This window comes from Cherax quadricarinatus, chromosome 72 (assembly GCF_038502225.1).
Source record: "Cherax quadricarinatus isolate ZL_2023a chromosome 72, ASM3850222v1, whole genome shotgun sequence".
NCBI lineage: Eukaryota > Metazoa > Arthropoda > Malacostraca > Decapoda > Parastacidae > Cherax > Cherax quadricarinatus.
This window is the reverse complement of record NC_091363.1, coordinates 2,367,056-2,379,902: the sequence shown is the minus strand read 5'-3', so window position 1 is coordinate 2,379,902 and position 12,847 is coordinate 2,367,056. Positions and strand designations below refer to the sequence as shown.

Sequence of the window (12,847 nt, the reverse complement as noted above, 5' to 3'; positions counted from 1 at the left end):
AGGAAGGTTCCTTGATGCTGGTGAGGGGCTCTTGATCTAGGGAACTGGATCTGTGCTCCAGTTCCCTGAATACCTTCCATCTCCCCCACAGGTGCTGTATAATCCTATGGGTTTAGCACTTCCCCCTTGATTATTATAATAAAAATATAAGCCCGCGTCTTACAAGCTGCGAAATATGTTAATATTTTTGGATCCCTAACCAACTTGGTTTTAATACTGAACATGATGAGAAGGGACCTGGAGTTATTTTCTGAATGTAACATTCTAGTGATAGCCTTGCAGAGACAGAAAACACATCCATAAACTAGATCTGTGCGCGCGCACACACACGCACGCACACGTGCACACGTGCACACGTGCACACATGCACACACGCGCACACACAAATAATTTGTTGATATTTAACCCTTAAACTGTCCAAACATAAATCTACGTTTGCGCGAGTAGCACTCCGGCCTTGATTTTCTCCATGAGAAACAATGTAAAAAAAAAAAAAAAAACATAGATCTACGTTCGGAGCGCTATGCGAGCATACGTTTGGACAGTCGAAGGGTTAAAGGAAATTAAAAAATTGGATCCTATTCCTGGACATTTTGGCTTTTAAGTACTGTACACTAAAAGATCTACATAAAGTTTCATAGTTTACATTTATTCAAGAGTACCTTGAAGTACAATTATTTTATGAATAAACTTAAAGATTTTTAAACTGTGAATAAACTAAAAGATTATGGGAAGAATAACACTGATACAAGAGATATTTTTCATTACAATTTTTGTGTTGAGTTGCATGCCTATGTGTACTGTTTGTGGGTCCTGAATACATGCCATCATTAATATGAGAAAAATATGTACAGTACAGATAATTAGAATAAACCAATATCAATGATACACTAGGAAATTTTCAGCAGAATTTATTCCTAACCTAATATTCAACTAGTGAATATCATTATGGGATAGGCTCTTAGGTGGACAATACACAGTACATATTTTAACCCTTAAATGGTCCAAACGTATATATATGTTTTTTCAACATCTGAAAGTATGTAAAAAAAATGTAGATCTTCTTTTTTGTTTTACATTTGAAAATGTGTAAAAAAAACTTTTATCTACATTTTTTTTTTGTGTTATATATGAAAATATGTAAAAAATAGTAGATCTACTTTTGTAGCACTGCGAATTTGAACGTCGATTTGTTTGGACCGTTTAAGGGTTAAGCGACTTAAGCATCTGATAACCACATGGTGGTAGCTAGAATATGGCAAAATACAAAGGAATTCAAACAATGAATGGTTTCCCGCAGCTCGACTGCTAGTGCACTCGACTCACACTGAGGTCCGGAGTTCAAATCCCTGGTACAGCTGGATAACATTAGGATGTGTTTCCATGAGACACCTGCTGTCCATGTTCACCCATCAGTATAAAATGGGTACCTGGGTGTTAGTCAACTGGTGTGGGTCACATCCTGGGACAAAACTGACCAAATTTGCCAGAAATGCTTTGCATAATAAGCGGCTTTCTATACAGCAGTATATCACTGATATCAGCTAGGCCTGTATACCTTGTACATGTACAAGGTATACAGATACGTATACCTTGTATGATCATTAATAATAATAATAATACGTATACGTACATGTATTATTATTATTAATGATCCTTTGGTGCAAAAATGGTTGGCTCAAGTGTACTGAGGTGGATATCAAAGAGAAATATGATACAGGATTCAAAGTCAGAATGGAAGGAGAATGGCATAAATCATTGTGTTAAGATTAGTAGAAGGTTCTATGAAAATTGAGATAAATAACAGGGAAAAGGGTATAAAGCTGGATAAATATTGAAAAACCTGTGGCAAAAAAGGAGGGATGCATTAAATTACCGAGGGCTGAGGAGGGGACATTAAGGGAAAAACAGAATTCCTAAGATATAAGATTCTGTTCAGATTTTTAACCCCAGGGGGTTAGCCACCCAGGATAATCCACAAAAGTCAGTGCATCATCGAGGACTGTTCGTCTTATTTCCATTGGGGTCCTTAAATCTTGTCCCCCAGGATGTGACCCACACCAGTTGACTAACACCCAGGTACTTGCTTGCTAGGTGACCAGGACAGCAGGTGTAAAGAAATATGCCCAATCTTTCCATCCTTGCCGAGGATTGAACCACGGACACTCAGTGTGCGAGGCAAGTGTTGCCCACTAGGCCATGGGTGTATAAATCTGGGGTTGAGAGAAGGAGGGGTAGGGGTCATCCTAGGAAAGGTTGAAGGGTGGGGCTAGGATACTGAACAGGCTTGTGTGAGCATGTTAGATAAGAGTAAGTGAATGCAAGTGAAGGACCTGCCTAGTATAGGCCAAATATTTTGTTAGTGGGATGGATTGTGAAGGACCTGCCTAGTATGGGCTATCAGGCCTGCTGCAGTGTTTCTCCTCTCTTGTGTTCTTAAGTGATTTTTATGATTTGCCATGCTGTTAGTGTGTGTGAAAAAATAGTCAGGAAAACTGGCTAGCCAGACTGGAGTTCTGAAGATGGGAAATACAGTACCTGAACTCTAGATGGGTGAAAGTGTCTTCTTTACTGAGTCACTCTACTTTGGTGGGAGATAGCCACAGTGTTAAAAAAAAAAAAAAAAATCTGTGCCAATATTTACAAGCAAATATGAAGTGTGGTCCCAGAATGTTGCAACCAGAAGGTTGGAGGTAATGGAAATATGTCAAAGATTAACCATGTGATGTAAATATTATCCACAGAACAAAGAATAAAGAAATTATTTGTGACTGTAAAAAGCATAATTCAGTGAGTCAACAAAGGATTGTCAGGAATGTTTGGTAAACTAGAAAGGTATCAGTTGATAAATAAAGAGTATTTAACTGGGATCGACAGGTGTGAAGGTCCTTGTTGAAAAGTGGAGAAGAGTGGAGAATAGGATTTATAAGTACAATGGTACCTTGACTTATGAGTTTAATTTGTTCCGTGGCTGAGCTCGTAACTCAATTTGCTCATGTATTAAATAAATTTTCCTTACTGAAATACCATTAATCCATTCCAGCCCCCCAAAAAACACCCAATTTTTTTTATGGGTTTTTAAATAAGAAAAATGTATTTATAAATAAGAATTATTGCATAAAAACATAATAAATCATAAAAGAGAATGTAAAGAAATAAACTGGTTTTATAAAAGTGCATTTACCTTGGATCAGGCACAGCAATGGATAATGTCTTGTCCATTGAAGTGCTTGGGGTTTGCTGCAGCAAATAAGCATAAATGCCTCATGCCTTCTCGCAGAAGATACCCTCTGTCACGGTATTTCTTGCGAGCTGCTTCTCCATCAACCACATCAACAGCAGCTTCTCCATCTTTTCATGGACAGAGGTCCGCAGCTTAGAAATTACGTATTTTAACGCCCTTGGCTGGCATTATAGCCTTTATCGACTCCTTCTACTTCAGTATGGTACATATCGTAGAAGAACTGCGCTCATACTGCCTCGCCAAGTCGAATACATGTACACCTCGCTCATGTTTTTCTATGATTTCATGCTTTAATTCAATGGACATCATCCTCCTCCTCTTCTCAGCAATGTCCTCTGCACTTAGGACCCATGGTTAGAAAAAAGAAATTTGGCAAAATAACTGCACAAAACACAAGCACAACACAAGTGAGATACTTCCACGGCATGGTAACCACGTGCACTGAACGAGTGAGACACAGGATGCTGGGAGGATGTTGTGGCATTCACTGCGCCAGCTAGTGGCAGTGTACCTGAAGCCCGCTTGTAACTCGAATTTTGGCTAGCAACTCAAAGCAAAAAATCAACCGAGGGATGGCTCGTAACTCAGAAAACTCGTAAGCTGGGGCACTCATAAGTCAAGGTACCATTGTACTCTTATAATGCAAGGAAATACATGTAGGGTTTTGAGAAAGCCAACTAGCTGGACTTCAGCTCTTGTACTTTTGAAAGTGGGATGGGAATGTTGCGGTCCAGTGGGCTAACAATGGATTATGATGGCAAACACGTTTTCATCATTAGGTAGCCTCCAGTTGGTGGGATAGAAACAATAAAAATACACCTAAAATAGTGTAAGGTTTATGAGAACACATTGTAAGTGAACAATTTAAAACAAGCTATATCTGGGTATATACAGTGCTTTGGGTTACATGATATAATACAGGTATACAGTACTTGTAACTTATCACAAAAAAGTCGCTGTATCACCTAGACAAACTGAGAAGCATAGTAAGAGAACTAAGAACTGAATACTGCCTTTATGCAAGCTGAATATTACAAATGAAGGTAAGAGAAAATTACAAAACAGTAAGAAGTGAGCAAGCTCTGGAATGAACTATGCATGAGCACTGATCTAGAGTTTTGCTTACCTCTATCCCTGTCATAGCCTCTATCCCTGTCATAGCCTCTGCCTCTGTCATAGCCTCTGTCTGTATACCTGTCTCTGAACCCTGTACCAGCAATAAAAAAAAAAAGAAAAAAAAAAAAAACTTGGTCGTATATTATACAAATCTACATGATTAATCTACTGGCCGATAAGAAGATTCACAAAATGTATACAAAACTCAATATCTTAAAAACCTAACCAGTGAATAACATCTATCTCAGTTTCCATCCATTATTCTAATGTACAGAAGAAAACACCTACCACTGTCACAAATAATATGCTACTGCATTTGGAAAATTTTGTACTGTACAGCATATACATACTACGTAATACTAACTAAAAAAAAAAAAAATTAGCATTCAAATTTTAAAATGGGACAAAGCCCAGAAGATGAAGATCTGACCAACAACTTATTAAGGGTTAATCAGGGGAGGCATAAGGCCAATCACTGACCTTAATATCTTGCACTACATTGTCATCCTTATCTTTTTTAACCCTGTCATTGGACATCACGTAAAACTACATCACTGAGACCAGGGTCCTTCGCATAGTTATATGTCATGAATTTGGCTCACTCAGATAAGTTGTGATTGGTAAATTCTGGCCTAGATATAAGAGAACGACTCTGCATGATGAGTGTGCACAGTAAAAAAAAATTCTGCCCCATGTGGTGCATGATGGGAAAAGCAAAACTGACAAAGTGTTTGGTTTAAAGCACTAGGATGGTTTTTATGGTTTTACTGGCTGTTTCTTTGTGTCATTTGATAGAATCGAAGACATACTACAGAAATAAAGATCATTTTGATTGGTTTCAGGACCAGAAGTAACTTGAAATTGGGTTCAAAGTAGCAGAAATTGATTTCCAATTTCCAGGATGACAGGTAAGGTCCCCCTATACCTGTTTTATGGGTTTTTATTAGGTTTGATTCAACTATTGCAACACTGTAAACCATTACCAATCATTCCTGGTTATATTTTATTATCTGGAAAATATAGTAAATCTTCTATTATTGTTTGAGTGTGAATTCAAAATGGAAGGCAAGTGTAATAAAGGAGAGGCATGGGGACATGATTAATGAAGATGAAATATTTTAGTGCCAGGAATGTCTACAATGTTTATTTTGCACCATTTTTATATTAGTATTTTTTGTGTGTAAAATTGGTCAATTTACCAACTTTATGCACTTTATATGGTAGTTTTAATACTTCAATGGGTGGTTTCTTGTATTCAATCAACAGAACAGAAGGCATACTAGCTAAATAGCTAAGAATTTGTTCAAAAGGAGCAATGGTATTAACTTAAAATAGGACTTAAACTCAATGAAATCATTGATACATAAATTGCACCCAGACCTCTAACTTTGAGTCCGTAATTCCATGAGTTTCCATCAAATTTTGTACTTTTGGTGTCATTACCTCCAGAAAAAAATTCTCTACCATTTCAGAAGAATTTTTTTTTGAAGTAGACACAGGGAGCAACATTAATATCGAGGGTCTGGGAGAAAGTTTAATATACATGCCGCACAATACATTCTTTAATAAATTGGAAATAAAATATTTTCTACAAGCCAATCATGCTCTCTTACAGTTTACTCTCCTTTATCAATGTAACTTATTTTGTAATATCAAAATATTGTGTCTTCTTTCTTTCAACACATTAGCCGTATCCCACTGAGGCGGGGTGGCCCAAAAGGAAAAACGAAAGTTTCTCCTTTTAAATTTAGTAATACACACAGGAGAAGGGGTTACTAGCCCCTTGCTCCCGGCATTTTAGTCGCCTCTTACGACATCATGGCTTACGGAGGAAGAATTCTGTTCCACTTTCCCATGGAGGTAAGAGGAAATAAACAAGAACAAGAACTAGTAAGAAAAATATTAGAAAACCCAAAGGGGTGTGTATATATATGCTTGTACATGTATGTGTAGTGTGACCTAAGTGTAAGTAGAAGTAACAAGACATACCTGAAACCTTGCATGTTTATGAGACAGAAAAATGGACACCAGCAATCCTACCATCATGTAAAACAATTACAGGATTTCGTTTTACACTCACTTGGCAGGACGGTAGTACCTCCCTGGGTGGTTGCTGTCTACCAACCTACTACCTAGGATATATTTATACTATACATGAATAGTAATATATATATATATATATATATATATATTTTTTTTTTTTTTTTTTTTTTTTTTTTTAAACAAGTCGGTCGTCTCCCACCGAGGCAGGGTGACCCAAAAAAGAAAGAAAATCCCCAAAAAGAAAATACTTTCATCATCATTCAACACTTTCACCACACTCACACATTATCACTGCTTTTGCAGAGGTGCTCAGAATATAACAGTTTAGAAGCATATACGTATAGAGATACACAACATATCCCTCCAAACTGCCAATATCCCAAACCCCTCCTTTAAAGTGCAGGCATTGTACTTCCCATTTCCAGGACTCAAGTCCGACTATATGAAAATAACCAGTTTCCCTGAAATCCCTTCACTAAATATTACCCTGCTCAAACTCCAACAGATCGTCAGGTCCCAAGTACCATTCGTCTCCATTCACTCCTATCTAACACGCTCACGCACGCTTGCTGGAAGTCCAAGCCCCTTGCCCACAAAACCTCCTTTATCCCCTCCCTCCAACCCTTTCGAGGATGACCCCTACCCCGCATTCCTTCTCCTATAGATTTATATGCTTTCCATGTCATTCTACTTTGATCCATTCTCTCTAAATGACCAAACCACCTCAACAACCCCTCTTCTGCCCTCTGACTAATACTTTTATTAACTCCACACCTTTTCCTAATTTCCACACTCCGAATTTTCTGCATAATATTTACACCACACATAGCCCTTAAACACACATAGCCCTTAAACAGGACATCACCACTGCCTCCAACCGTCTCCTCGCTGCTGCATTTACCACCCAAGCTTCACACCCATATAAGAGTGTTGGTACTACTATACTTTCATACATTCCCTTCTTTGCCTCCATAGATAACGTTTTTTGACTCCACATATACCTCAACGCACCACTCACCTTTTTTCCCTCATCAATTCTATGATTAACCTCATCCTTCATAAATCCATCCGCCGACACATCAACTCCCAAGTATCTGAAAACATTCACTTCTTCCATACTCCTCCTCCCCAATTTGATATCCAATTTTTCTTTATCTAAATCATTTGATACCCTCATCACCTTACTCTTTTCTATGTTCACTTTCAACTTTCTACCTTTACACACATTCCCAAACTCATCCACTAACCTTTGCAATTTTTCTTTAGAATCTCCCATAAGCACAGTATCATCAGCAAAAAGTAACTGTGTCAATTCCCATTTTGAATTTGGTTCCCCAAAATTTAATCCCACCCCTCTCCCAAACACCCTAGCATTTACTTCCTTTACAACCCCATCTATAAATATATTAAACAACCATGGTGACATTACACACCCCTGTCTAAGACCTACTTTTACCGGGAAGTAGTCTCCCTCTCTTCTACACACCCTAACCTGAGCCTCACTATCCTCATAAAAACTCTTTACAGCATTTAATAACTTACCACCTATTCCATATATACTTGCAACATCTGCCACATTGCTCCTCTATCCACTCTATCATATGCCTTTTCTAAATTCATAAATGCAATAAAAACTTCCCTACCTTTATCTAAATACTGTTAACATATATGCTTCAATGTAAACACTTGATCTACACATCCCCTACCCACTCTGAAACCTCCTTGCTCATCCGCAATCCTACATTCTGTCTTACCTCTAATTCTTTCAATTACAGTGGACCCACGGTTAACGATATTTTTTCACTCCAGAAGTATGTTCAGGTGCCAGTACTGACCGAATTTGTTCCCATAAGGAATATTGTGAAGTAGATTAGTCCATTTCAGACCCCCAAACATACACGTACAAACGCACTTACATAAATACACTTACATAATTGGTCGCATTCGGAGGTGATCGTTATGCGGGGGTCCACTGTATAACCCTACCGTACACTTTTCCTAGTATACTCAGTAAACTTATTCCTCTATAATTTTTACAGTCTCTTTTGTCCCCTTTCCCTTTATATAAAGGGACTATACATGCTCTCCGCCAATCCCTAGGTACCTTCCCCTCCTTCATACATTTATTAAACAAAAGTACCAACCACGCCAACATTATATCCCCCCCTGCTTTTAACATTTCTGTCATGATCCCATCAGTTCCAGCTGCTTTACCCCCTTTCATTTTACGTAATGCCTCACGTACCTCCACCACACTTACATTCTGCTCTTCTTCACTCCTAAAAGATGGTATACCTCCCTGACCAGTGCATGAAATTACTGCTTCTGTTTCTTCCTTAACATTTAAAAGTTCCTCAAAATATTCTTGCCATCTACCTAATACCTCCATCTCCCCATCTGCTAACTCCCCTACTCTGTTTTTAACTGACAAATCCATACTTTCCCTAGGCTTTCTTAACTTGTTTAACTCACTCCAAATTTTTTCTTATTTTCATTAAAATTTCTTGACAGTGCCTCTCCCACTCTATCATCTGCTCTCCTTTTGCACTCTCTCACCACTCTCTTTACCTTTCTTTTACTCTCCATATACTCTGCTCTTCTTATAACACTTCTTTGTAAAAACCTCTCATAAGCTATCTTTTTCTCTTTTATCACACCCTTTACTTCATCATTCCACCAATCACTCCTCTTTCCTCCTGCCCCCACCCTCCCATAACCACAAACTTCTGCCTCACATTCTAATACTGCATTTTTAAAACTATTCCAACCCTCTTCACCCCCCTCCCCCCCCCACTACTCATCTTTGCACTAGCCCACCTTTCTGCCAATAGTCGCTTATATCTCACCCGAACTTCCTCCTCCCTTAGTTTATACACTCACCTCCCTCTTACTTGCTGTTGCCACCTTCCTCTTTTCCCATCTACCTCTTACTCTAACTGTAGCTACAACTAAATAATGATCCGATATATCAGTTGCCCCTCTATAAACATGTACATCCTGGAGCCTACCCATCAACCTTTTATCCACCAATACATAATCTAATAAACTACTTTCATTACGTGCTACATCATACCTTGTATATTTATTTATCCTCTTTTTCATAAAATATCTATTACTTATTACCAAATCTCTTTCTACACATAGCTCAATTAAAGGCTCCCCATTTACATTTACCCCTGGCACCCCAAATTTACCTACTACTCCCTCCATAACATTTTTACCCACTTTAGCATTGAAATCCCCAACCACCATTACTCTCACACTTGATTCAAAACTCCCCATGCATTCACTCAACATTTCCCAAAATCTCTCTCTCTCCTCTACACTTCTCTCTTCTCCAGGTGCATACACGCTTATTATAACCCACTTTTCACATCCAATCTTTATTTTACTCCACATAATCCTTGAATTAATACATTTGTAGTCCCTCTTTTCCTGCCATAGCTTATCCTTCAACATTATTGCTACTCCTTCTTTAGCTCTAACTGTGTTTGAAGCCCCTGACCTAATCCCATTTATTCCTCTCCACTGAAACTCTCCCACCCCCTTCAGCTTTGTTTCACTTAAAGCCAGGACATCCAGCTTCTTCTCATTCATAACATCCACAATCATCTCTTTCTTATCATCTGCACAACATCCATGCACATTCAGACTTCCCACTTTGACAATTTTCTTCTTCTTATTCTTTTTAGTGATCTTTACAGGAAAAGGGGTTACTAGCCCATTGTTCCCGGCATTCTAGTTGACTTTTACAACACGCATGGCTTACGGAGGAAAGATTCTTATTCCACTTCCCCATGGATATAAAAGGAAAAGTAATAAGACCAAGAACTATTAAGATAAAATCAAAGAAAACTCAGATGAGTGTGTATAAATGAATGTGTACATGTATGTGTAGTGTGACCTAAGTGTAAGTAGAAGTAGCAAGACATACCTGTAATCTTGCATATTTATGAGACAGACAAAAGACATCAGCAATCCTACCATCATGTAAAACAATCACAGGCATTCGTTTTACACTCACTTGGCAGGACGGTAGTACCTCCCTGGGTGGTTGCTGTCTACCAACCTACTACCTACATACATACATATAGTATATATATATATACTATATATATATATACCATTATATATACTATATTTATATCCTAGGTAGTAGGTTGGTAGACAGCAACCGCCCAGGGAGGTACTACCGTCCTGCCAAGTGAGTGTAAAACGAAAGCCTGCAATTGTTTTACTTGATGGTAGGATTGCTGGTGTCCTTTTTTTATCTAATAAACATGCAAGATTTCAGGTATGTCTTGCTACTTCTACTTACACTTAGGTCACACTACACATACATGTACAAGCATATATACACACACCCCTCTGGGTTTTCTGCTATTTTCTTTCTAGGTCTTGTTCTTGTTTATTTCCTCTTATCTCCATGGGGAAGAGGAACAGAATTTTTCCTCCATAAGCCATGCGTGTTGCAAGAGCGACTAAAATGCCGGGAGCAAGGGGCTAGTAACCCCTTCTCCTGTATAAATTACTAAATTTAAAAAGAGAAACTTTTGTTTTTCTTTTTGGGCTACCCTGCCTCGGTGGGATACGGCCGGTTTTGTTGAAAGAAGAAAGAATATATATACAGTGGACCCCCGCATAACGATATTATTTCAATCCAGAAGTCTGTTTGGGTACCGTTATAGGCCGAATTTGTTCCCATAAGAAATATTGTGAATCAGATTAGTCCGTTTCAGACCCCCAAAAATACACCTACAAAAGCACTTACAAAAATACACTTACATAATTGGTCGAGTTGGGAGCTGATCGTTACGTGGGGGTCCACTGTATATATAAAATACACACACGGGATATCAGATTCTGAGGGGGTGGAGGAGTGACACTGCTCATCAAAAACCAATGGAATTTTGATGAACTGGAGAGAGGTGACAGAGGAGAAGCAAGAGACTATATAATAGGACCACTTCAGTGTGGAGTTCCCAAGGTGGTAAATGCAGTGATGTATAACCCACCACAGAACAGCAGGAGGCCAAGGCAAGAGTATGATGAGAGTAATAGAGTGATGGTTGACACACTGGGTGAAGTGGCCAGAAGGGCTCATGTGAGCAGGGCAAAGCTGCTGTTTGTGGCTGACTTCAATCACAAGGAAATCGACTGGAAGAACCTGGAGTCACATGGGGGGCCCAGAAATAGGGAGGGCTAAGATGATGGGGGTGGTACTGGAAAACCTCATGTACCAACATGTAAGGGACACTACCAGAGAGAGAGGAGAGGATGAACCAGCAAGACTGGACCTAGTATTCACCTGGAGTAGGGCAGATATTAAGGACATCACATATGAAAGACCCCTTGGGGCTAGTGACCACGTGGTTCTAAGCTTCGATAATATATAGTAGTTATAAGTGAAGAGGGAAGCAGGAAGGGCAGGACGAATAAAGTCAAACTACAAGAGAGGGGACTACACAGGCATGAAGAATTTACTGCATGGGGTTCAATGGGACAGAGAATTGGCAGGGAAGTCAGTAAACAAGATGATGGAATATGTGACAACAATATGCAAGGAAGATGAGGAGAGATTTGTACCCAAGGGTAACAGAAATAACGAGAAAGCCAGGATGAGCCCTTTGTTCACCCATAGGTATAGAGGCCAAAACCAAGTGTGATAGAGAATGGAAGAAGTATAGAAGGCAAAGGACTCTGGAGAATAAGGAGAGCAGTCGTAGAGCCAGAAATGAACATGCACAGGTAAGAAAAGAGGCCCAATGATAATACAAAAATGACATAGCAGCGAAAGCCAAATCTGACCCGAAGCTCTTGTACAGCCACATCAGGAGGAAAACAACAGTCAAGGACCAGGTTATCAGGCTGAGGAAGGAAGGAGGGGAGATCGCACGAAACGACAGTGAAGTATGTGAGGAGTTCAACATGAGATTCAAAGAAGTGTTCACAGAGGAGACAGAAGGGACTCCAGAAAGACGGAGAGGTGGGGTACACCATCAAGTGTTGGACACAATACATACAACCGAGAAAGAAGTGAAGAGGCTGCTAAGCGGGCTAGATACCTCAAGGACAATGGGGCCGGATAACTTCTCTCCATGGATCCTGAGAGAGGGAGCAGAGGCGCTGTGTGTACCACTAACAACAATTTTCAAGGCATGGAAGACAGCAGATATAGTCCCAATTTTTAAAAAAGGAGACAGACAAGAAGCATTAAACTACAGACCAGTGTCACTAACATGTATAGTATGCAAAGTCATGGAGAAGATTATCAGGAGAAGAGTGGTGGAGCACCTAGAAAGAAATGAGCGTATCAACGACAACCAGCACTGTTTCCGGGACGGGAAATCCTGTGTCACAAACCTACTGGAGTTCCATGACAGGGTGACAGCAGTAAGACAAGAGAGAGAGAGGGATGGGTAGATTGCGTTTCCTTGGGCTGCA

General features: G+C 39.3%; 1 protein-coding gene across 8 annotated transcripts in view; it reads right to left on the bottom strand.

Annotated features, from left to right (window-relative positions):
- LOC128705978 (eukaryotic translation initiation factor 4B) overlaps positions 1–12,847 on the bottom strand; it is a 75,553-nt gene that overhangs the window by 47,450 nt on the left and 15,256 nt on the right. For 5 of the 8 annotated variants that reach the window (XM_070100288.1, XM_070100290.1, XM_070100291.1 and 2 more), the window contains exon 8: positions 4,371–4,451. The exons of the other annotated variants lie outside the window; for them this stretch is intronic. In XM_070100288.1, the coding sequence (XP_069956389.1) occupies positions 4,371–4,451 (81 nt within the window). The remainder of the gene's footprint in view (positions 1–4,370; positions 4,452–12,847) is intronic. 8 annotated transcript variants of the gene reach the window in all.